Raw genomic sequence first — 27,617 nt, 5'->3', positions numbered from 1 at the left:
ATCCAAACCACCGTCTAAGGCCACTGTGGCATTGGTGGGCAAGCCTATGCAGTAGTAGTCTTGCTTGTGGTTCACTGCAGACAATGATAGTGTTGCATGCCTACCAAGCAGACCTGCTGAGTGAGCTCGATATATGGCGGCATTAAAAAAAAGCCAGTTCCTTCCCTGTTGTCTTGAGCTCACCCGGCATCCACGAGTGGAGCCCGGGCCAGCACTAGTGTGAGGGAGACCCAGAAGGCGAGTATGGCAGCCCACCAACCCCCGCAGACAGCCAGGGGAACCGGGTGGCCACAGTCACGGTCTGCTACTAGTCCTGATTTGAGAATGGTCATAAATATGGTCATATATATATATATATATATATATATATATATATATATATATATATATATATATATATATATATATATGCATGCACATACAGTATCTCACAAAAGTGAGTACACCCCTCACATTTTTGTAAATATTTGATTATATCTTTTAATGTGACAACACTGAAGAAATGAAAACACGCACACAGCATCTCTAGAACGTTCGAAGCCTCTTGACCATACCTGACAGATCTCAGTCTGAGTACAAGAAAGTCAGAGTGTGTGTGAGAGACTGCCTTTAATGAAAAATAGCTGTTCCACAGGAAGATTGTGGTCTTTAAATAGAGATCTGAGCTCGGGGACACAGCTCACTTCCCGTTTTCCTGCAGCTCCCACTATTTCAGTTTATTTGTTCTGCTAAATTAGATTTAAGAGGTATTTTCGGGCTTTTGGGAAGTTGTTTTCACATATGAGTGTGTGCAAACTGAACAAAACCAAACAACACACAGAGCAGTACATTAATAAAACAAAGGAAGCCCCAAAAGTCAGCACAAAGTGTACAGACAAAAAAAACTCTTCTTCAAAGCTGGAACAAGCAGCAGCATGCCGGATAAAATCAATTAAAATCATTGATTCATTCTCAACAGACTGCAGATAATGGTGTATTAATTTAAAGGTTACTGTTATTTACTGACACTGAACATTACCTTAACTGGCATCTTACTTTTTACATAGTATAGTAATGCAAATTAACCTTTACATACAGTGTCTGCAATCAGTTTAAGCTGATTTTAGGAAATATGTCAATCTCTTATTTGATATAAATCATTATCCTAATTTTTGCTGTTTAGACTCTTTCAGAGGAGAAGGGGGAGAATCGTCGGAATGTGTTACAACGCCCCTGACGCAGCATAAGCAAGAGTTTGAAAAGATGAGGTTGGCTGACTTTACATGATTTGGAGGAAGCACGAGTTGGCCTTCTCCCTCCTGGTGCTGTCATATGATATGGGAGACCTAATGTGACCTAAGTGGGAGACCTAAGTGGTTGGGAATAGGCCAAGACTAAACTGGCGAGAAAATCAGGGTAAAAAACCAAAGGAGAGTGTTTTATAGCTCTATTCAACAGTTTTTACCACTTTTTTACAATTCACCACCCGGCAACACACGCAACCTTACAGTAGTTCCGGACAACCAGCTATCTTTTTCTCCTTACACTGCTAACCTAGATAAGGTTTCTCATTACAGAATCAGGAAGATCTGGCCATTTCTCTCCATAGTGGTCACAGTTGCCTGTTCAATCATTTCAGTACTGGAATACCTCAACTCTCTGCAGCAAGTCTTCCAGATCCAGAATACAAACATATGACATGTTCTGTATCAAACAACTGGCATCCTATACACATATACTTACCTACAAAGACAAAAATGGAACAACCCCCACTTACCAGAAGGCACTCATCAAACCCTGCTGTGCACCACATTCCCTTGACCCATTCCTTAAGGTACCAGGAAGACATGCATCTAGAATCCTATCTGTCCTGGTACCTGGGTGGTGAAATGAACTTTTGAACAGCTGAGTCACTGACTGTCTTCAAACAAAGACTAAAGATCTACTTCTTCAACAAGCCCTTAAAAGAGCACTTCTTCTTTTTTTTTTTTTTTTAAACTAAACCCTCTCTAACAAGGTTTTAGCTTGATAAGATTCTTAGACCCTGACTTATTTGTACTAATTAGTTTTTGATGGCAATTATAAAGCACTTCTGTAAATCTCTCTGGATTAGGACGTCTGTGAATACTAAGACAAGGCATGTCAGCACAAAGTAATAGGTTTAATTATGTGCATCACATATTAACTAAATATTTAAACTGCTTAGTTAAATATTCCTGGAAGTACTGTTGCTCTCCTGTACTGAAAGAGACTGAGTAAGAGAAGAGAGAGAGAGAGTGAGTGAGTGAGTACAAGAGAGGCAGATGGAGAGAGAAAATGTACTTTTGCTTTTTTTCCCCCTCCTTTTTTAAAGAAGATGAATTAGGAGATACTGCATGTGAGTCATCAATAAAGAGGAGAGGAATGGAGATAAATAGAGTACAAAATACAAATGGACAAAGAAAGGTAGAAAGAATAGCCAGTGTACCATTTACAGAAAGTACACAGAGGGAGAGAGCTGTGTTTCATTGAATGTAAGAATGAAGCTGGCTGCCATGTGATTTATTTATTTATTTTGGACTTAGTCACTAGTAATACAAGCCATATGTGCTGTCCCCTTATGGGGCAGATGCTACACACACACACACACACACACACACACACACACACAACATCTGTGCACTATGGGTTCCTGTTTCCATTATTTGCTTTCTTTCCTTCCGTTGTTGTAACAAGAATGAAGAAAACGTGGGGCAGTCTGCAAACACCCTTCACATGGTCAAACATATACAGTATATACATAGTCTATATGCATACGGTGCATACACGTAATCTATATGCATATACATAGTTTATATGCATTGTCTGTTATGCATACGTAGTTCTGAAAACTACAGGGTTTGGTGAACTGAAATATGTTCTAACATCTGAATGTCTGGTTAAATCCAAAAGTGAAAAAGAAGAAAATTACATTTAAAGATTTCATTCCAATTCCACTGAACTGGCTTCGATAAAGCAAGACTCACCTTACAAATTATTCCTCACCACTAGTCACAGTCACTAACAATTTTACAATTAACACTTTTTCCATAACGATTATATATATGTATGTATATATATATGCATATGTATATGTGTGTGTATATATATATATATATATATATATATATATATATATATATATATATATATATATATATAAAATACACAACCACTGTGTAGTGTTTATCGCAATAGAATTATTTTATGGAAAGTTCTTGCCCTTTCATACTCTCTGTAACTTTAGGTCCTTTTTTCTGAACATTCAGAAACCAAATGTCAAATAGCATTTTATCTATGCAGTTCTATTGAATTTATATCAAGGCATCACTGTGCACCCCAAAGAATATTGAATATTTTGTAGCCAAACTAGAACTCCAAATATTCATTAACACTGCATGAAACAGGATGTTTCGTCCAAAGGGGGCCTGAGATTACCATATCAGCATCTAGAGCTCAGTGGGTGTCCATCCTTATTTAGTTCCTGACTTCATTTTCTGTTTTTTTTTAGTTATTCCCCTCTTCCACTTGGCCCCTTCCTGACATTTGAATGTCTCACCCTGCTGAATTATTCACCATATTTTGCATGACTAAATGTCAGCACCTCAGAATGGCTCCTTATTGTTTGTAGCTCTTTTAGAAAAGGGAGAAAAGGAAAAAATCACTAGGGTTTTTTTTTTTTTTTTTTTTTTTTTTTTTTTTTTTATAGAAAATGGGCAGGTGAAGGCTGTATATTGTTCTCCAAAAAGGGGAGTTTGAATGAAGGACTTCATTCTTGTTTTCTCCCCAAATACACAGGCATACACCTGGATGACAGTGGCTCTGTTATGCTCTGGGGGGTATTTACTGCCATTTATCCCTTTGAATAGAGGGGTCACCACAAATCAACAAAGTTCTTCTGATTGATCATCTTGATTATTACCTTACGTAACTATAAAAAGTCTATAAATCATTCTGATTCATATAAAAGCTCAAAAAAAAAATTAGAAGGGGTACTAGTGGATATGGGGTGTGTTGACCTCTGCCTCCTCTGAGCATATATTTAATTGCCAGTAAACTGGTAGTTCTCCAGGAGATACAGTATATAAGACTTGGTACTATAGTTATTGCTTAGCTCATAATGAACTACCAAACACTCATGAAACCCCCCCCCCCCCCCCCCCCCCCCCAGCAACCAATCCAGCATGTCCCATTGCTGATCTCATTTCCATTTGGATTCATTACATTTATTTTTATTTGCTTCCTGGTCCTGTCTCTGCCTTTGTCCCTCATTGGGTTGCTGCATTTATATGCGCACCTGCTTCCTATTAACTCTGTATTACCACAATTATTCTTTCATCCTATCACCTGATTTGATCAAAACTTCAGTTTTTACTCAGTCTGGCATCCACCAGCTTCTGGGTAATTACCCAGTAGTGGTAGTTAATAAATCACTAGTCATTCATTCCTGTTTAGTCCATGTATAGTTATTTATGAGTTATTGAACAGTAGTGTAAAATATTTCATATTTTATTTTTCATTTTGTTGTAAATTTCATTATTATTTAAATGTTTGTTGATTTTAAGTTTTTTTTATTTTATTTTATTTTTTTATTTATTTATTTTTTTAAATTCTGCATGTCATGTCTATGAGAAATGAGAAATCCCATGCAATTTGCAATAGGTTATGGTCTCATTTTTTTCCCGAATGGGTAATGTCTATTTTAAAGCAGGAAGTTAGAAAATTCAGGAATGAACAATTGTACTGCACACCAAATTACAGATAGTTCTGAATCTGTGTGCTTTGCCCTTAGATCTAACCTTAGAAATAAAAATGCAGACATTCTATGACTGAGGTGTGAAGGCCTTCATTTTCTTGTTTCATTTCCTTCTTCTCCATTCCATACATTTAAATCTTGCATTACTTGCAAATGCTGCCCTTCAAAATGTCCTTCAGAAAGGAAAGTGTTTCAATAAATAGTGAACATAAATATGTACGGTTGTAAGCACTAGCAATATGAATCCACAATATGGATGTTACTAAGGAGAGAAAAAAATCTATTTTATACCAAGGCTGGCCTCCAGGTTATTATAGGACATCAATATTTGGTGGTCATGAGGGTAAAACACTATAGCTTCTGGTGGAATTACATCCAGTGATGAAAAAAGTGATAGGATTATTTACATGGAACATTGCATGAAAGATTTATAACCTAAAAAAAGACAGATGGCTGTTTGGATATATAGCGTCTATGTATATGGTACAACTTTTTATAATTCATTGCTTAATTCATGTTCACTGAGTCTAATCGAATTATTTTGTGCACTTGGAGAAGAGGGGGAAAGAGGAGACTAGAGAGCATGAGGGAAAGAGCATGATGCAACCTATTTGTTTAAAAGATAAATGCATGTTTGTACACTGCTGTTAATGAAGGCATTCACATAAGAAACAGTCTCCGTTTTTCTCTTTGCCTTCTATATCAACAACTCCTTTCTTGCATCATTCTTCACCCCAATCACCCCTCACACTCCTTCCTGCATACTCTAATTTAACGGATGGCAAGCCTTAAATTAACACTTCGGTTAGAAAAATACACACAAAGAGAGGCACAATCACTTGCATGCATGTGCAAAATGTACATGCATCTGAAGGACATATGCTTGACTTCATTAGCCCTCCGTTTCTGGATGAGCAGCATCCTGTTTTTGTTTCCCCACAACAAACATTAAAATTTTTCAATCTGTTGTGTCACTGGCAGTGACACAATCTCGAAAACTTTTAATAAATCACAATTATGAAACCAAGATAGTGCTGTGCTCAGGCAGAAACACCACCCCTCTGTTATTTTCAATTAGCCTCAGCTGAATGAATTTCTTAGCTACTGTATTAGCCAATTAATAGTCAATTAGGCCTAATTTGCAAGTTCAGCAAAATTCACAGCTCCTTTGACACATATAAAAGTCAAAGAGATGTATCCTTTCAGCTGTCCTAGTACACCTCAAACTCTTCTGAAGGGGAAAACTGGATTGAATAGTCTAAAAAAAAAAAAAAAAAAGCCTTAAAAATCCTAATTGGGTTTGAAAGTGTTTGAAAAAGTTTCCATTTTGGCATATGAAGAAAATGAAGAATGACATGTGTATATGCTAATGCAGAGTGAGGCCATTTTCAGCAGGGATTCATCACAAGCCTAATTCTATTTACTGACCTGAAAAGGATTTAAGCAGCTAAATGGCCCTGAACGGTGCCTGTTGCAACTGGCATTCACTTGTACTTTGAAGTTCTCATGAATAAATAAACACACTGAACTCCTCCTTTTCTCCTGGGATGGAAAAATTTCTTGGCTGAGGTTTTCCTTTGCTCCCTCACTTGCTGTCTTTCTGCTTTTGATTCTATTTCAACTTACTTTTACACCTGCCCTGACCTTTTCATCGTCCCTCTCCTCCTTTCTGCTCAAAGTGCTTTATTAAATGCCTCCCTGGCTCCCTCCTTGCACTTATCTCTCTCTCTCTCTTAAAGCATATCAGCTCGTGTCTGACATTAATTTGCAGTGTAAAATCCTCGTACTGGACTAACTGCTTTTACGCTCATAAGGAGAACTATGAAGTTTTAATTTGCAGCACATCAAAAGAGTCCGAGTTCCTGGCAATTGTCAGAGAACGTGATGGGGAAAAAGATAGAAAGAGGGAAAATTCCCACTTACCAGCCAACTCTCATATGAGAGCTAACACGTGCTTTTTTTGAGACACGTGAAACCACCTACCCGCTGCTCATGCTGCATCACAGGGCAGCGTAACACAATTGGAGGAAAGCTCTATCTGTCCTCTTCCACATACATGAGCTCATGATTGGCTGGTGTCCTATGATTGACAGGGAAACGACAGTATGCCATCCCTCCAACATAGCCACTTTTGTCTCCCTAGACTCTTGCCCATGGATAGTCTGAGGCATAGTCTAGATTAGACCATGCAATCTCCCAACAAATGGGTGCAGTGTTTCCCACAGGATTTTGTGAGACTGTGGTGGTTGGACCTCTGACCCTCTAGGGGGGTCCGGGGGCATGGTTATGGTGACAAATCTGTACCAAACATCAGAGTGTAATTGACTGTCTCAACCGACACTATTCATGTAAGTCATGTATTTCTTTTTTAATTTGTTAATAGTTTTCAGTTGATGCCCTTGCAACATACTACATTATGTAATATATGTAAATACAGGGCATCTTTACCAGTTGTCACAAGACAGGTTCAAGTGTTCTACCAGTTTACTAGTTAGCCTTTGCATTCTTGAGAAGTTAATAGATCGCGATCTATCCAGATCATATAATCATTTCGATAATCATTCATGCAGTAAGACTCTTCATAATTAATTGTGAGCCCCCAGATAATAAACCATTGGCTCAGTAACAGCAGGTTGTGACTTTACTGTTGTGACTTGAAGCCACTGACTTCAACGTTGCTTCAAGTGGATGAAATACTAATTTTAGTGAAGGATTTACTTATAACTCATATTGTTATCTTGTAAATAAGATTTGTCAATTGTGTTTCATCATTATGCTTTCTGTCCCATGTACAAGGTGTCCTACACCTCACTCACAACTTTACTTTTAATCAGATAAGCTGCACTTAAACTATAACATAATATAGTGTGTTGCAAAAGAATCAATCAAAAACCATCAACAAATAATAAATAATGATAAATGACTCACATGAAGTGTGTCTGTGTCTTCGCTGATGGTTCATCACAGTGGCAGGCAGCCAATCAGAACTAATTTCTGGAAAAATTTGTTAGCCAGGAGGGGAGCAGTCTGACTAACCAGGGAGAGGGTGCTTTACCGAAGCAATGGCGCAAAACAGAGATCTTTAATGTTATTATGAGAAGTGTAAAAATATTTTCGATTCATTATGAAACTGTGGCGAGACAAATTAGACTGTGCCACTCAGTAGCCCAAAGGACCTGTTTTAAAAAATTAACAGACTTTGGAGAATTACGACCTTGGAAAGTTAAGGCAGTATTTTCACCATCATAATTCAAATACACACAAAAAAAAAACATACTATCACAGCACTGGAATGTGTCAGATAGTCAGATATAGTTCATATATTCTTCTGACGATTGGCACAAGCAGTAACCTATAAAAAGGGACTGATTTTGGATGAATACATTTTCAAGAGCTATGGTTAGGTCAGATTCAATATTCTGTCAAATCCAGTGCAATGACATTTTCATAATCAGATTGCAGTGCAATGCTCTATAAATTCCACATTAATATTTTAGTTATAGAAATAACCCTTGGCTGACGTATTTTATGTCTTATGCTCTTTATGCTGTTCACTCTAGCACATAGGCATTATAGACTACAGACTAATTCCTCTTTAATTGGATAAATTTAGCAAGTGCGGTTAATTAATTATCTTTGTTTGTAGATAATGCACTGAGTATTGTCCTGTGTATATCCCTAATGCCTACATTCTCTGGATCTTTTGACTAATCAATTCACCTTCACTACAATACACCAGCTATATTTGTTATGTATTCAGTAACTTCATCAATTGTATTTAGTTGGGTGAAGTAGCCTGTTTGTATTGATTTAGATTGATGTGGGTGACAAATACTGCAGATCAACAAGACAGGGAAATGGGGCAGGACATTTAAAGGTTTGCTTAATGTCAGGAAAACAGGGCGACATGCTGGTGCAGTGGTTACCGTTGCCACTTCACAGCTCCAGGGTCGCAGGGATGTTTCCTCCCACCTCCCAAAGGTGGATTGGCTATTCTAAATTGCCCATAGCTGTGAATGAGTGTGTGTCTGTGTGCTCATGGTGCCATGTGATGTACTGGTGTACTCCAGGATTTATGCCAGTACACACTCGGTATTTCTCCTTTACACCCAGTGTTCCCAGGATAGACTCAGGATCCACTGCATCTGTGACTAGTATTAAGTGGTTACTGAAGATGAACGAACAAAGACAAATGTACAAAAATGCACCAAAAATGCTAGATAGATGCACCTTTCATCACAATTGGTCATTGTGCAGGAAAAAAAAAACCCTAATTTCTGTGGTTAGGGTAAAAAGGTAAGCCAATGAACAAGCAGAATATAAATATGTACAGTGGTATCTCAAAGTTTGTGAACCCTTTAGAATTTTCTATATTTCTGCATAAATATGACCTAAAACAATCAGATTTTCAGACAAGTCCTAAAAGTAGACAAAGAGAACCCAATTAAACAAATTAGTATTATACTTATAAATATGATAAATATTATACTTTATTTATTTATTGAAGATCCAATATTACATATCTGTGAGTGGCAAAAATATGTGAACCTTTGCTTTCAGTATCCGGTGTAACCCCCTTGTACAGCAATAACTGAAATAAACGTTTCCAGTAACTGTTGATAAATCCTGCACATTGGTTTGGAGGAATTTTAGCCCATTCCTCAGTACAGAACAGCTTCTACTCTGGGATTTTGTTGGGTTTCCTTACATGAAATGCTTGCTTCAGGTCCTTTCCCAACATTTCTGTTGAATTAAGGTCAGGAATTTGATTTGGACATTCCAAAACATTTGCTTTATTCTTCTATAACCATTCTGTGGTACTCTTCGGTACTTGTTTGCTTAGAGTCGTTGTGTTGCTGCATGACTCACTTTCTCTTGAGATTCAGTTCACAGACAGATGTCCTGATATTTTCCTTTTGAATTCAGTAGTATAGTTCAGAATTCATTGCTTCATCAATAATGGCAAGTCGTCCTGGCCCAGATGCAGCAAAACAGGCCCAAACCATGGTATCACCACCATATTTCACAGATGGGATAAAGTTCTTATGCTAGAATGCAGTGTTTTCCTTTCTCCAAACATAATGCATAAAGTTCTATTTTGGTCTCATCTGGCCACAAAACATTTTTCCAATATATTCTGGCATGTGCACATGACCATAGCAAAATGCAGACGGACAGCATTGTTCTTTTTGGTGGGCAGTGGCTTGACCAAGTGAGCAAGTATAATATTTTTGTCTCATTTGTTTAATTGGGTTCTTTTTGTCTACTTTTAAGACTTTGATGCACAACTGTAATTTGCATAAGTAGTTATTTCACCAAGGTCCTCGGGTAGTGTATTAATATCCATGTTATTAGAATAATGAAGAATTTCTATTAGAATTATAATAATAAAAAAACACGCACATGAACGGTTTAAAAGTAACCCAATCTCTGCTCTGAAAAACACCTGGTTTCAGTGGGTGAACAAGCTCACCGTCAAAACTGTCCTCCACTAATTGCAAAAAAAGATTAAATGAAATATTTAATCACCCACACTTCTCATTTCCCTTTGCTTCTGCGTATATTTGAGGGAGAGAATCACACATGTTGCAACATGTGAAATGTGCCTTTCAGCCTCATATATACAGTGTGTTAAACAGCTTCGAACATGGCACATTTTGTTTAAACCCACCCATTTTTCAAGTGATCAGAGATATTGGAACATGTAACTGATTTTTCTTGTTGCCCAGGTATAAATAAAATAAAATATCAAAAACACACTGCCAGCACAACGAAAGACTTCAGCAAGCTTTTTCGTACTGAATGTAGCCTAATTAGCACCTGAAAGCAGAAACAAAAACAGCTTAACACATTACGCCTGCTATTTTTTTTTCACTCTCTCTTGTCTCTCTTACTGTGTCACACACTCGCACATATACGAGTCTAGCCTATATTAGCATTAATTAGCCAGGGGTTGGTTCACAGATCTAATGAGAAAGATGGAGATGGCAATGAACTTCGCCTTTCCTTTGCAGGCAATCAGCTCACTATGCAGTCTGTTAACTAGGGCAGGGAGGGAGCGGGAGATAAGGGGGGGTACAGGTGAAACAATAAGGCAAGATGAAACGGGCAAAATGAGAAGGAAATTAGACTGGTATGGAGGTGTGGAGAAAGAAATAGAGAATATATGATTGATGTTTTTACCTGATGGAGTGGACATGCTTACCCACAACTGCAATAACAATTTGGGAGACACTCATGTCCTGTTTTGGACAAACTGACCCATTTTAAAGTTTTACTGAAATTGGAACAAAGCTGCACTTGTCACATGCTCTCTAATTAACAAGCAAAGATAAGCACTTTAGGGTCACATAGAGATTATATTCAGGTCATTTTGACTTGAAAGTAGCCATATGAAATAAAATCATAAAAGTATTATGAAAAGGAGTTGAATTCTTTTTACCCATGTTATCTCACAGACCTGTTTCTGGATGGCACGTCCCATGCAGGTTACATTTACATGGCACACAGGGTGAATATGGCCCGCCATTAGGACTGTCTCGGGTAAAACCTGGTGCACACAGCTCACAAAATTGTCCCATGAATCCTGGTAGGCACGCACACACCTCAACCCAGAGGGCAGGTGGTGCAAGGGGGATGTCTGAATAGGACTCACTCAGTGTCGCAGAAGTCAGTGTCACCCCAGACAGCTGGGAGGTATCTGTGTGTGGAGAAGAGGATGAAAGGGTCAAGTCAAGGTTATTTATTATTTGTACAGTATGTCAAGACTACTGGTATCCTGTATCAGTCTGATACTGTTCTCATTTTGCACTTGAACTTGTTTAACAACAAAAAAAAAGGTCTGTGAAAATCTCTAGAGGAGCTAACCTGATAAAACACATTACAGAGTTTAACAGTATTGTTAAACAGTGGAGCATGCAGAGCAGTATCAGTGAGTGTGATCATTAAAGATGAGCACAAGGTGGTGTGAATCGGATGTAGGGTGGGGTGATATTTAAAGAAAAAAAACAAAATATACAAAAACTCCACCCCCTGATAAAGCTCTGCGCACTCAAGTCAGCCACCCTCACACACTATTGTAAAGAGCCTCAGTTAAATTGCTAACATGTAACTTTATAAAGCACAAATATACAAACCTTGCTACACACACACACACACACACACACACACACACACACACACACACACATATAACACAAGAAAAATAACTCTAAACCTAATTAAGAAGAGATCCATGGAAAATAGACAAATGTTGATGTGTTCTTTTAGACCAAGAATTCCCAGCACTGGTTCACTAGTGCCCAATTTTCTGCTCCTATATAACCATGATGTAGTTTATATTTTGCTGGTGTATTGAGAGCACGGGGATACTTCAGGAAGTGAACTGCAAACCACTGCCTTCAAACTAACATGTTTTTAGACCATGGAAGTTACAAAGATTAATGACACTCATTTGAAGAGGTGCAGAGGAAGATATATTAGCCCATTCCTTTAAGCAAAAACATTCATACATCAGAGTAAAGGTTAAATATTCGGGCTGTCTCAAGTTCAGTGACAGACATTTTGAATTTAATTGACTTTGGACCAACTTGGTCCCTTTTGTATCGATCCTTCCCATGAAGAAAGGCAAGCACATACAAGACAGGAAATTGAAAGAGCCCAAGACATTGAGATAAGATAACGGAATTCAAGCTAGCACTGATAGAAACTGACTTCTACGAAGTAAATTAATTAGATTAGTGATTATCTTCTATAACCTACCATATATGTAAATACAACATTCAAAACCCTTGGTAAAGGCAATGTGCATACAAACCATTACATCAAAAAGTACCCATAACCTCTTTTGCCACTGTTGGTTGCTTTATTATTTGCAATTCTTATCTAGCTCTAACTAGAAAAAAAAAATACAAACACAAATTGTACGTTAGAAAGTTAAATCAGTAGTATGATTCATCTGCATTTCCACAAAACGTTTGTCAGAAATTTGCCACGTTTTATTGTTGACAGTTTGACAGAGTTTTCACATTTGCAAATTCCATCTTATTTCAAATGATTCAGCAATGGTTCAGGTTTATTTGTTTTCTAATCATAATGTTCTACAGGAAACTGCATGAGGGGATGTATAAAAAATTTGACAAATCCATAAACAGTCTATAAAAGCACTTACGGTGCATGAAATTAATGTTAATGATCAAAAGTGGATTCCAGACTATCAAATTCCAGCAGAACTTCCACTAAGTCAAACCCACATCTCTCTTTTAGCTATGAGGATAACATCAGCTACACAAGCATGTTACATTTCATAATAATGAGTTCAAGTTCAAGTGGTTTTATTGTCATTTCAGCCATATACAGTTGGTACAGTACACAGTGAAACAAAACAACATTCCTCTAGAACCATGGTGGTACATAAAACAACACACTAACCAATATGAGACACAGAACTAATAAGATCCACAAACATTCTACATAAAGTGCACGTGCAGATGTGTGCTAACAACACAGGACAGTACAGTACTACTAAAACAGGACAATAGGTACAATAAGTGATAGTGTAACGCTGAACAGTACACAGTTTTAGTGTGGAAGTGTCTGATATAACAGAGGAGTAACAATATAATGTAAAAATGGTATATATGTAAATATAACATGCTATGACTGAGTATTCAGCAAATTAGCTTATACCAAATATGAACATAGCAGTTATTGTGGTAGCAGCCAGGTAAAGTGTATATAAAATGTATATAGTGACACAAATTAGATACTATATTTTTATAATACAGTAGCAACAAAAAAAATGCAACAGTGTCAATGCAGGAATGTGCAAATATTTCAATGGGAGTTGCATGGTGTTCAGTTCAGTGTGTGTGTGTGTGTGTGTGTGTGTGTGTGTGTGTGTGTGTGTGTGTGTGTGTGTGTGTGCGCGTATATCAGTCCAGTCTCTGAGTAATGAGGAGTCTGATGGCTTGGGGGAAGAAGCTGTTACACAGTCTGGTTGTGAGGGCCCGAATGCTTCGGTACCTTTTTCCAGACGGCAGGGGGGTGAAGAGTGTATGTGAGTGGTGTTTGGGGTCATCCACAATGCTGGTTGCTTCTTTGCGGATGCAGCGTGTGGTGTAAATGTCTGTGATGGGGGGGACCCCGATGATCTTCTCAGCTGTCTTCACTATCCGCTGCAGGGTCTTGCAATCCGATGAGGTGCAATTTCCGAACCAGACAGTGATGCAGCTGCTCAAGATGCTCTCAATAGTTCCTCTGTAGAATGTGGTGAGGATGGGAGGTGGGAGATGGGCTTTCTTCAGCCTTCGCAGAAAGTAGAGATGCTGCTGGGCCTTCTTGGCTATGGAGCTGGTGTTGAGGGACCAGGTGAGGTTCTCCGTCAGGTGAACACCAAGGAATTTGATGCTCTTGATGATCTCCATGGAGGAGCCATCGATGTTCAGTAGAGATTGATTGCTCCCTGCTTTCCTGAAGTCAACAACCATCTCTTTTGTTTTGTCCACATTCAGAGACAGGTTGTTGGCTCTGTACCAGTCCGTTAGCTGTTGCACCTCCTCTCTGTATACTGACTCATCATTCATACTGATGAGACCCACCACAGTTGTGTCATTGGCGAACTTGATGACGTGAGTCAGCAGAGTGAACAGCAGTGGACTGAGCACACAGCCCTGGGGGGCGCCAGAGCTGAGCGTGGTGGTGCTGGAGATGTTGTTCCCGATCCAGAATGATTGAGGTCTCCCAGTCAAGAAGTCCAGGATCCAGTTGCAGATGGAGGTGTTCAGGCTCAGTAGGTTCAGCTTTCCAATCAAGTGCTGAGGAATGATTGTGTTGAATGCTGAACTGAAGTCTATGAATAGCATTCGAATGTAGGTGTCCTTTTTGTTCAGGTGGGTGAGGGCCAGATGTAGGGTGGTGGCGATGGCATAATTTTTGAGCGGTTGGTGCGATACGTGAACTGCAGTGGGTCCAGTGAGTGGGGCGGCAGGGTCTTGATGTGCCTCATGGTGAGCCTCTCGAAACACTTCATGATGATAGATGTGAGTCCAATGGGACGGTAGTTATTGAGGCAGGACACTGGACACTTCTTCGGCATTGGGCGATGGTGGTAGCCTTGAAGCACGTTAGAACGATGGTGCTGCTCAGGGAGATGTTGAAGATGTCAGGGAAAACATCTGCTAGTTGATCTGCACATCTGCACAAGTATTCACAGCCTTTGCTCAATACGTTGTTGAAGCACCTTTGGCACCAACTACAGCCTCAAGTCTATTTGAGTATGATGCTACAAGCTTGGCACACCTATTTTTGGGCAGTTTCTCCCATTCTTCTTTGCAGGACTTCTCAAGCTCCATCAGGTTGGATGGGGAGTGTCAGTGGACAGCCATTTTCAGATCTCTCCAGAGATGTTCAATCGGGTTCAAGTCTGGGCTCTGGCTGGGCCACTCAAAGACGTTCACAGAGTTGTCCTGTAGCCACTCCTTTGTTATCTTGGCTGTGTGCTTAGGGTCGTTGTCCTGTTGGAAGATGAACCTTTGCCCCAGGAAAGGTTTGTCACAGCAGAGGCTCGACTCGAATAGTTAGCAATCGACAAAATGGTGAGTGCAGTGGTGTTGACAGTGGTACTAGCATGAAAGTTGAAGCTGATCAGAGTGTACAGGTGAGGTGGTATAAAAGCTGAACAGTCTAAAGACTAAAGCACTGTTGCAGAACTCTTTTTAGATAGAGATGAAGCAAGGGCTCCGTCCTGCTGGCAGCAATATCCAAAGGTAGTGGAACAGCATTGTAGGTAATTAGTTTAAACAGATACAGACACATTATCCAGCAGATACCTGACTGATCACAGTTTACTCTAAGGTATTTAATTATTTAAAATGTCACTTTTCATTTCATTTCACTTAATAGTTACATATAATAGTGATATCATGATCATATTTAACTTAAATTTTTCCTTTAGTATTCCATCATCCAGGCATCAATAGTTTGGGATTTTTCTATATATACTGAATCTCTTCTTAAGCAGTACGCACCCACAGTCTACGCATTTTCTGGATTGTTATTCATTATTTAGTTTGTTCATGAGTTTCTGTAACGTATACGATAATTTAGCTCTATCCCTACTTTCCAGTCTTCAAATCTCTGCCCTTTATTGAATAACCAACACACTTTGCCGATTGCAAATTCATACGAATTCCCAAGAGCCAGCTTTCACCTTCTTGTCTTTTTTTCTACCATCATATTCTCTTTATCTCTCACTTGTTCAGACTGCTGATGCTGGTAGAGTGAATTTTCGATATGCATATAAATAAATAAAGTGGAGATTAATTAATCAGTATAGGCTGAAGGGAGCAGAAGAGAAACATGGTGGAGGAGAAGGGTTTTTCTTTTTCCCAGGTACCCACAGCTCTTATGAATAATGATAAAGGGATAACACACACACACACCATGCTGGAACCAACATACCTGCCTATGTGTACATATGGCTACATACATAGATGTACACACTATGTATGGTGAGCCATTTTACAATGGTATAACCAAACCTAGAGGCTCATTCTTAGCCTTTGCTACACATACCTACAGAGAAAGGCATGCGCGTGCAGAAGCAGCACATATCTCTCTGGCAGTGTTCAAGCAGAGTACCTCAAGCTGTCAGTGTGTGAGTGTGTTGCAGAAGAAAGCAGCCAGGGTTGTAATGGGACATTTGACAAATGAATAATAATGGCCTAATAATCCATTTCCAGTGGGAGAGAAAATGCAATGGCAATGAAATAGAAGCTTATTCTTTGTTGAATGTTACTTCTTTTCCAAAGCCTTCAGGTGGTAAGTGTTGTTTAAGGATTCATTTGGGACACGCATCATATTTTTCATAGCCAAGACACAGTATCTCTCAAAAGTCAGTATACCCCTCACATTTTTGTAAATATTTGATTATAACATTTCATTTGACAACACTGAAGATATGACACTTTGCTACAATGTAAAGTAGTGAGTGTACAGCTTGTGTAACAGTGTAAATTTGCCGTCCCCTCAAAATAACTCAACACACAGCCATTAATGTCTAAACTGTTGGCAACAAAAGTGAGTACACCCCTAAGTGAAAATGTCCAAATTGGGCCCAATTAGCCATTTTCCCTCCCCGGTGTCATGTGACTTGTTAGTGTTACAAGGTCTCAGGTGTGAATGGGGAGCAGGTGTGTTAAATTTGGTGTCATCGCTCTCACACTCATACTGGTCATGGAAGTACGAAATAGCACCTCATGGCAAGAACTCTCTGAGGATCTGAAAAAAAGAATTGTTGCTCTACATAAAGATGGCCTAGGCTATAAGAAGATTGGCAAGACCCTGACCCTGAGCTGCAGCACAGTGGCCAAGACCATACAGCGGTTTAACAACGTAGGTTCCACTCAGAACAGGCATCGCCATGGTCAACCAAAGAAGTTGAGTACACGTGCTCAGTATCCAGAGGATGTCTTTGGGAAATAGACGTATGAGTGCTGCCAGCATTGCTTCAGAGGTTGAAGGGGTGGGGGTTCAGCCTGTCAGTGCTCAGACCATATGCCACACACTACATCAAATTGGCCTGCATGGCTGTCAAAGGAAGCCTCTTCTAAAGATGATGCAAAGAAAGCCCGCAAACAGTTTGCTGAAGACAATCAGACTAAGGCATGGATTACTGGAACCATGTCCTTTGGTCTGATGAGACCAAGATAAACTTATTTGGTTCAGATGGTGTCAAGCATGTGTGGTGGCAACCAGGTGAGGAGTACAAGGACAAGTGTGTCTTGCCTACAGTCAAGCATGGTGGTGGGAGTGTCATGGCCTGGGGCTGCACGAGTGCTTCCGGCACTAGGGAGCTACAGTTCATTGAGGGAACCATGAATGCCAACATGTACTGTGACATACTGAAGCAGAGCATGATCAGTATGCAGTATTCCAGCATGATAATGACCCCAAACACACCTCCAAGACGACCACTGCCTTGCTAAAAAAGCTGAAGGTGAAGGTGATGGACTGGCCAAGCATGTCTCTAGACCTAAACTCTATTGAGCAACTGTGGGGCATCCTCAAACGGAAGGTGGAGGAGCACAAGGTCTCTAACATCCACCAGCTCCGTGATGTCATCATGGAGCAGTGGAAGAGGAATCCAGTGGCAACCTGTGAAGCTCTGGTGAAGTCCACGCCCAAGAGGGTTAAGGTAGTGCTGGAAAATAATGGTGGCAACACAAAATATTGACACTTTGGGCCCAATTTGGACATTTTCACTTAGGGCTGTTCTCACTTTTGTTGCCAGCGGTTTAGACATTAATGGCTGTGTGTTGAGTTATTTTGAGGGGGCGGCAAATTTACACTGTTATACAAGCTGTACACTCACTACTTTACATTGTAGCAAAGTGTCATTTCTTCAGTGTTGTCACATGAAAAGATATAAATTATAAAAAGATTAAAAAATTATACATAAATATAAAAAGATAAAATATAAATAATATCTATCTATCTATCTCTCCCTCTCTCTCTCTCTCTCTCTCTCTCTCTCTCTCTCTCTCTCTCTCTCTATATATATATATATATATATATATATATATATATATATATAAGATTTATTTAAAAGATATAATCAAATATTTACAAAAATGTGAGGGGTGTACTCACTTCTGTGAGATACTGTATCTGTTTCTGTGCATGAGTATATGTACATATTATTCCTTGACAAGGAGTTCCCTATGTTTTTAATTTAGTATAAAGAGGGGACAAGGTCCAGGGTGGAAAATATTAGCCTAGGGTCCAAAAATTCTTAGAAATGTACAAATCAAAATCAAATTTAGTCCTACACTTATGTGTAATAATCAGAGCGACATTCAAAAATTAATTCAACCTTAAAGAGCTCCATAAACATTATGCCTGTGATTTTCATAATGGGGTCTGGGGACAAAGCTAGGGAGTCCATTCGTTTATTTATGTTTTACATGTAATTTCAGCAATGGAAGTCATAACCCAGTATTATCAATCAGTTATGGTCCCTGGCTCCAAATAGTTTGAGGACTCCTGCACTACATGAAACAAGTACTGCTGATTGAGGCACAACCACTGAGGCTGAAGATTAAGGCTGGATCTGGCCGGCAGACCACAAAATGCTAGCTCAAATTTAACACAGAGGTTAAAGTTCTCAACTAGTAATAGTCAGGTTGTGAGTTCAAGTCCCAACACTGTTAAAAAGCTACTGTTGGGCCACTGAGCAAGCCCTTGACCCTCAACTGCTCACCTAAAGGCTTGGATTCTGCCATAAAGCCATTTTTTACATTAGACCTAGAAACAATGCTGCTTGTAGCATGTTTCTATTTCAGTTAGTGAAACCTTGAACACTAGCTCTGCGCATGCTCAAGTGTATTTTTACACTTTGAATGTATTTTCTGTTGCATGTTGCAATCGGCATGCTGGTGGTTTCTCGCTCAAAACACTACAAAATGCAATATCCCTGCTATATTGTGCAGACCGAGACCAAAACAGCACATTGGCTGTGTTTCAGCTTGTGTAGTCCTACTGCAGAATCTGTTCATATTTCCAAACTTTGTCTAGGAGTTCTAATTCTGTGTTTTAATTTGAGCCTTATTTTCAGATTACTGACAATGTTCACTAGAAAATGTTTAACGTGCCAATAAGGTAGGCTAATTTTTGGCTCTTTACATAGCATATACACAGCATAGAATTTGCTCTAAGGCTAGGAATAAAATATGGTTTTATGTTTCAGTAGACTTAAATGATCCTAATAATTTATCTATTTGAACATTGTCTATTATGATACTAGTTACTCATCAAGATACCTCATGTAGGCATTGCTTTATTTTATTATGTTTGGAAACACTTGCAAACATACACTTAAATAGAAAGTAACACTCACAGTTATGTCCTCCCACATTGCTGATGAGTAGCGCAGTCAGGTTGTTGAGCAAACGTCGAAACTCAAATGGAGTGAGTGATGGATTCACCTCTGTTTCGGTTAACCTATAGATTAAAAAGCAGGTTATAAAAATCTGTTCTTTATATAGGCATGTGCATGTAATTTGTGTACATGTCCATGCATAGATACTCAGTGCACTTGTTGCAAAGTGTCAGGTCATCCAAACAGATGTACTGGAGTAGCACTTATAAATAACCAAAGAGAACCCAGTTAAACAAATAAGACAAAATATTACACATGGTCACTTATTTATTGAGGAAATTGAGGAATTTATTTATTTTTGACTCATATGTTTAATTGGGTTATCTTTGTCTTCTTTAAGGACTTCTGATGATGTTTTAGGTGTTTTAAAAAATCTGATATTGTTTTAGGTCATATTTATGCAGATATATAGAAAATTCAAAAGTGGTGAAAGTTCCGAGCACCACAATAAATGTACCATAACTATTCTGCTGCTAATTAGGAAGTGGATCTCAGCATGCATAAGTTTATCAAGCTCTCAATGTGTGCACTTTGTAAGCACATTGAGAGTGAATTTATTACTTGCTTTGCCCCGCCCAATCTTATGAGTCTATGATAGCCTAATGGTGCCAATGCTGAGAGGATTTTAACATTGTTAGAGCAAAATGAATCTTTGCTTTCTAGTTATTTTTAAATGTTCTGACCAAGTGGTGTGTATACATGTTTTCACCATGTCAATGTGTGTGTTAATGAGAATGAAAGAGAGGCTGTGCATTTATTGGAGCAAAATCCATAGCAATGGTCATAAAGCAAGGCAGGCATAATACTGGCCAATACAGAATTAAGGACCAGAAACAAGAATCAAAAACAGAATGTGCAATGAAACATATAGTATAACACGGACAACAAGGCTGTGCTTTAAAGTGTCTAAAGTGTCTAATAATGTGACAGCCAATGACCAAAAAGAATATGAAAATATAAATTGATCAAGAACTAACATGGGACAGATGAACACAATCAGGCAACAAACCAATGACATGCTCAGGTGAGGACGTGTATATAATCCTTGTAAATAGTTTCTTGCTTAGTCTGACTTGATTGTCGAACATGGACATCTGTCCTAATACTTTCATTCTTCACGCTGAAATTTCTCTAAAAATGGACCTTGCCAGCTATGGAATCAGCTCTTGATCTCAATGCTAGATTGACCAGACTTTGCCTTTGTCGGTTATGGCTTGGCTTGTCCTTCTATGTTGGTTTATTTTATACACCTGCAGAGATTGTGATTCATGCTGTGTTTTGACACTCCTTGCTTCCTGATTATTTGTCTTAACCATTTCAACTTTGTTTCTTCTTTCTCTAATCAGTACGTAGGTGCCACAAGATAGTAACATGTGGAGTGTGAATGCACTGAAAGAGTTTGGTGAACTCACCCACAATGGCACCCACAATTTTTGTTCCTGCATTTTTCACTTTCTTAATTTTTTCCTATACCTACTTCATCTCCTCAATTGCCCTCCGCTCTGATTGCTCATTTTCATGGCCTCATTAAAGTCCCACCAACACATTCCCTGTGTCAGGGAACAATACTGTCAATGACGCATACATTCTCACATTCACAGATGTGTGAATGTGACTGCTTCCTGGTGCATTCATGAAATCCACACCCTGCTGATAAACAGGCAGAAATAGCAGATAACTAGTATACCCCCCAGACTTTTCTTCTTACTTTCATTTATGAATCCTCAATAAATTGATCCATTCCACTCAGGAAGTCTGCTCTCTGCCAAACAGCAGACAGCTTTAAAACAAGTCTAATTATAAATCGTGGAAAGAGCAGACTTTTTTTTCCTGGTTCCTACTACTGTAGGTATGCTAGACTTGGACAATATTGCCAAAACAAGAAGACTTTCTACACATGTTATGGCATCTCTTTACATGGTCAAATTTGGACATTTTCAGTATATACAGATTTGAAAACAATAGGCATTTCTGAACAAAAATATATATCCCTAAGTAAAGTTATAGCATTTCAAAGTCTGCTTCCCCCCAAAAGTGAAACGGGAGAAAATTCCACCGAAAGATGTCTTGCCCACCTCAACATTTATAAAAACTACATACAGGAAATTCAAATTCCAAAGGAGACTCACAGATACTGGGAGAACATGCACAGAAAGGCTGCACATTCTCTTAACTGGTGTCTTGATGACAGTGGAGGATTGTGCTGTCTAACATGGCAGTCCAAGATTTCTCACTAGTGTTCCTATGGAATCAGATCTGGTGAGTCTGAAGGTCATAGCAGATGATTCCTATCATTTTCATACTCCTTAACCATTCATGCCCTGTGGATGGGGGTGGGGTTTACCCAGGAGGAGATCACTCCCATCAGGATGGAAAAGTTTCATCATAAGATAGAGTACAATGCCCTCCTCAGTATAACAGACCTACCAGATTATCCTTGTCAGTCATTTGTAATTCATTGGTATGTAGTGCCACGGCATTTATCCATTTTTGATTTCCACTTTACCTATTTAGTGTTTGTTTCCTGTTCTCATTAACCTTCATACTCTTGCTGTGGATTGCTTTTACATGTTCCTTGTTCCCTGCTACCTAATTTATGCTATTTTGCCAATTATCTCTAAAGTCTTAAGTGTGTTTATGTGGCAATTCTAAGTTATGAATCTGGGCCATTGTTATTTTCTTTAGTTCCTAGTATCAACAATAAACTGTTTTTCTCATCAGCATTGATGAGATTAGTTGGAGTGTCATAGATTATGCCAAAACTACTGCAGTGAAACAAATTTCCCAGAGCGTCCAAAGCCTGAGGCATCTTGCCAAGCTGATCGGTTATGTGATACCATTTCTTATCAATTTTCAATTAATTAAATTAGGCCTAATTAAAACATATGAAAAAGAATCAGTGCTGGCTTATGTATATATTAGAAAAAATACCGCTTAATACATGAGATGAGATGTTAAACCAAGGTCCTGACTCTCTGTGGTCATTAAAATTCCTTCTCGTAAAGAGTAGGGGTATAACCCCGGTGTCCTGGCGAAATAATTGCCATCCCTGAAATGGCTACATAACCCTCTTCTCCTCTCCACCAATAGCTGGTGTGTGGTGGGTGTTCTGGCACACTGTGGCTGCTGTCACATCATCCAGGTGGTGGTTGGAGGAGGAACACCCCCCCCCCCCCCCATACAATGTAAACCGCACTGAGTGCTTAGAAAATCCAAGCTATTATTATTATTATTATTATTATTATTATTATTATTATTATTATTATTATTATTATTATAAGATTGGAGGATCTGCAGGGCTCTGTTCTTAATTATTAATGATCTTTTAAGAATTTTATTACATGCTCCATCACTTTAAAGCCTCTGTCAAAATGGTTTAAAAAGCTAAATATTAGATTAAAGACTAAAGCTATGTCACGTAATATGCAGTAACCAAGGTACGACTCAAGAAATATATGGCTTTACGGTAAGCAATGCCACAGTGGTATTGAAGCAGCATTTATGTCCTTGCATTTACCTGCATGCCATTGCTGACACTGGAATCAGAAGCCTACTTTTACAACTCTTTATGTAGAGTCCACATGGGTTTCTTCTGGGTTCTTGGGCTTCTACCCACCACCCAAAAATTAGATTGGCCACTCTAAATGTCCCCTAGGTGTGAGTGTGTGTGTGTGTGTGTGTGTGTGTGTGTGTGTGTGTGTATTGTGTCATGTGATGGACTGGTGTCTCATCTAGGGTCTCTTTTTGACTCATGACCAATATTCCTCGGATGGGCTCCAAATCCAGTGTAATTCTGACCAGGATAAAGTGGTTGCTGAGAATGAAGGAATGAAGATGAATGTACATAATGCGCCAAAAATGGTAGCTAGATACAGTTTCTGTCATGGTCAGATGCAAAGAGCCTGAATAAACAGGAAAGAAGTCACTTCAGATTAAACCTGATGTCACCTTTAAATAAAGCCCTACCCCTCAGAAATCAATCAAGAAAAGATCAACATCAGACCAACACCATTTTACCTCTTGAAGAGTAAAACAAGTGCACAGATGCTATATTTAAATAAAGGAACTAATAATGACATTTAATTTCTTTTGTAAATGTTTATAAAAGGCCAAACCAAACTAGATTTACAAAAGGTTCGGTAACACTGTTTTTCATCATACTCAAGTGTGCATATTTTGATGAATGCCAATGTGCCCTTCGCGATACTATGTTGAAAAAGCAGGAGGGTGAAGCCTGATGATGGCACACAGTGCACTAATGTATGTAGGGCACATTATAAATTGGCACATACCAGCTCAGCCACAAAATAAGTTATTTTTTTTTTATTAAGATTGCATGTGTAATTGAAAAAAAAAACAAGTTATTTGTATTTGACAGTGTTATCCATGTATAAAACTGCAGTAACAATTATATACTAGCAGCATTTTTAGGAATACCACATTTGTCTTAATGCTCTTATGAAAGACTTAACGAAAACTTTCGATGTATCTTGCGTGATAAATGAAGCCCAATGTACACATACATTATATAAATTCTTATACACATACCTGAGCGTGAAGATGTTATGAGGAGTGTGGCTAGGATCACTATCCACATTCTCAAAAACATCATTTGAAAACATGTTGGCACTGACTGACAGTCCAGATCCTTTGAGAACCACAGTCACAGTCTTGGACAACAGCTCACTTGATTCAGCCGTAAATGACATGGTAAGGTACTGGCCATAACTTAGCAGTTGCTTCCCCAGAAACTTTGCTGTTAGACAAAACAAAGCAAAAATACTCATTAGTTCCTTTAAGAACCTGTTATTTTCTATGATTCTGTGAATGTTATGAGCACAATGTGGCTGTAAGTAGGGACCTGATGGAAGCTCAAAGATGTGTTGATTTTTTTTGATGAAGATTTTAACCAAGGATGTCTAAATCCCACAACTGACATGGAGGAGGAATAAGGGTAAAATCCGTGCTTTGCAGATGAGTGGGAGGGTTCTCTGATGTCCCAGCCATGTGTGTGCTGAGGCATCCATGTATGCATGTGTAAGAGGGTGGTCTTGTAATTGGCTTTCATCTCCTCTCTCCTCATTAAAGACTTCAAAAAGCCCCCACAGAGTGGACTTCCATGCACACACACATGCAATCATTTGTCTTCCTATCCTTGCTAGGACCTTCCATGTAAATGTCCCCACAAAATTGAAACTGTCAGATATTCCTGTTCTCCTGGGGACATTTGAGGTCCACACCAAGACACATGACACAAAAACATGGCCATACACACAAACACATACTGATATAACAAATTTTATGAAATATTCATTTGTTCATTAGCATTTCTTGTACAAATCCATGGAGTATCAAAACAGACTTTATTTAGCCGTTTGATGAGATTGAAGCTTTTCATTAGTTCTATTTTCTGCCTTTATGGTGGCATTAAAAGTAATGACTAGAAGCAAAAATGCAGTTGTCTGTGTTATTGTCTTTGATTTTCAGACTCTTGTTAGTGTTCACTTTAGTTAGAAAATGGGAAACATTTACAGCAGGGTGGTCCTAATCAACACAACGAGAGCAGATAGATTTCTCATTGTTGTATCCTGCCATGTAAATGACAGCTGAATGATATGTACGAAAGGAAGGTGGCATTTGAGGGAATCCATTTTATAGGCTCATAAGTGTACAGGATAATGAACGAAAAAATACTACCATATGTAATGGAATGTGATTACATACTGCAAGACGGCAATCGATAGAGAAACTGTCTATAGCTGCTATAATGCAAGTGATAACAGAACCTTTGTTCCACAGAACATTAAATGTAACTATAAACAGTTTAAAAGAATGATGTGCCATTCTGTAATAAGTAAAAACTGTCTTAAAATGTCTTACTAAGTAAGAGAAAAAAAACACTTCCTGATGTATTGTTGTTGGAAATTAATTCACTTCAGGGTGGTAACAGTAACTCTGATTTACACAGGGCTGATTATTCCTTACATATCATGTATGCTAAATTTTCACTTTACATATAAACAGAATCAGAATCCAATTTTTAAATAGTGAACTATCCTTGATTTCATTGCTTCACCCAACTAGAATTAGTCTACTTATTCATGCAAAGTACTGCATTCAAGTCTTCTAGCTAACCCAAAAATTGTAGACATGTGATTTAAAAATTGTCAGTCATTTTTCATTATGAAGTCGATCAATCCAATCCATGCTGACAAATCAGTTGGTAAAGACTGCTCCAGATCAACCTGTCCTGGAAACTGGCTGGAGACTACCTAGACTATCAGAACTTTCAAAGCAGATCATAATATGTATCTGAGAGTTTCTTTTGTGAAGTTCGTGAAATGTGGCTTGCCAGAGACGAAATACTGAAAAACATTCTCATCCCAGACAAAACAATGTCTTGTTAAACACATATCGTGTGTGTGTTTTTCTCTCTTGTGCCCTGCTGCTCTACATGAGGAACCGTGGCTCATGACTCATCTGGAGGAAAAAGAGGGTGGGTGGGGGGGGGGGGGGGGGGGGGGTGCTGAGGACCTTCAGAGTTCTCAGTGTGTTCAGGTCAGAGACCTTTTGTACTAACTGAAAAGCAAGTGTCTGGCATGGAATGTTCTCCTCTACTGTTCGAGACTGAATTAGAATTAGAGATGAATGATAAGGCTAAAAATGCTGTAAAATGCCAAAAATACTTTCAGCAAGAATTAGGTAGAAACAGATCCATAAATGCATACATTGTGGAAAGAGACCAAAACACAGTGGCGAGTAAAATTACTGGTATTGTAGTAATAATTAATTTGAGCAAAGCTAAAAGAAAATAATTCAATTCCGGCTTAGAGTAAAAAATCGTCGGGTGAAAAACTACTGGAGTAGTTACTTTATAAATTACTTTTCTATGTGTCTACAATTGACACTAATATTAAATCTAATCTAATCTGCTTTCTTTTTTCTACTCTGGTCTTATGTTCACTAACCAAGGCATTAGCTGGCTAGCTAACTATTGTTTCAGTAGCTTTCTGGATTTGTTAGCTAGCTAGCTAGCTCATGTTAATTCTTGCATGTGTCTAACTACATTGCTATATATCTAGCAAAGATGCCCCTTACACATTATCCGGAGCATTACCTATAGGCTGTAACAGCAAGAACACTAGTTAGTGCCAAGGTTCCAGTAAGTGCCCAAAGGCTATAAAATGAGGTACTGTACATACACTTTATTGACTAAAGTTTTTGGATACTAGACCATCACACTCGTATGTGGGCTTCCCTCAAACATTTCTTGGAAGCAGACAACTGTATAGGATGTCACTGTATGTGGTAACATTACAATTTCTCTTCACTGGGACTAAGGGGCTGAGACATGTTCCAGCATGACACTGTCCCTCTGCACAAAGCAAGGTGCATAAAGACATGGTTTGTCAAGGTTGAAGTGGAAAAATTTGGGAAAGTAACCTTCACAGATTCCTGACCTCAACCCCACTGAACACCTTTGGGATGAATTTTAATGTGACTGCACCCCGCGCTTCATCACCCAACATCACTATTGCTCTTATCGCTGAATGGGCAAATTCCCTTAGTCATGCTCCAAAATCTAGTGGAAAGCCTTCCCATAACAGAGGAGGTTTTTATAACTGCAAAGGGGTTAGCTTAATCTGGAATGGAATGTTTAAAAGAGCACACATGAGTGTGATGGTCTGGTATCAACAAACCTTTGGCCATAATAGTGTATGTGAATTTAAGTAAAGTGATTAGGTGAAAAATTGGCCACATTGTTTTTTTCATTGTGGAAAATATTTCCCACATTTAATTAACTGCAATTTCTGGCAATCTTATCAAATGATGACTGCAATTTCTGTGATACACCTCTACACAGTAACTTAATTAACTTAAATCTATTTAAATACTTACACAATGTAAATATGTCATACAAAAACT

General features: G+C 38.7%; 1 protein-coding gene across 2 annotated transcripts in view; it reads right to left on the bottom strand.

Moving 5' to 3' along the window:
• lamc3 (laminin, gamma 3) overlaps positions 1–27,617 on the bottom strand; it is a 169,843-nt gene that overhangs the window by 34,987 nt on the left and 107,239 nt on the right. For both annotated transcript variants that reach the window (XM_017460411.2, XM_017460410.2), the window contains 3 exons: positions 24,240–24,447; positions 19,650–19,753; positions 11,214–11,453 (listed from right to left, as the gene is read on the bottom strand). In XM_017460411.2, the coding sequence (XP_017315900.1) occupies positions 11,214–11,453; positions 19,650–19,753; positions 24,240–24,447 (552 nt within the window). The remainder of the gene's footprint in view (positions 1–11,213; positions 11,454–19,649; positions 19,754–24,239; positions 24,448–27,617) is intronic.

Source organism: Ictalurus punctatus, chromosome 28 (genome assembly GCF_001660625.3).
Source record: "Ictalurus punctatus breed USDA103 chromosome 28, Coco_2.0, whole genome shotgun sequence".
Lineage (NCBI taxonomy): Eukaryota > Metazoa > Chordata > Actinopteri > Siluriformes > Ictaluridae > Ictalurus > Ictalurus punctatus.
The sequence above is the reverse complement of the archived record's forward strand: the minus strand, read 5'-3'. Positions and strand labels throughout refer to the sequence as shown.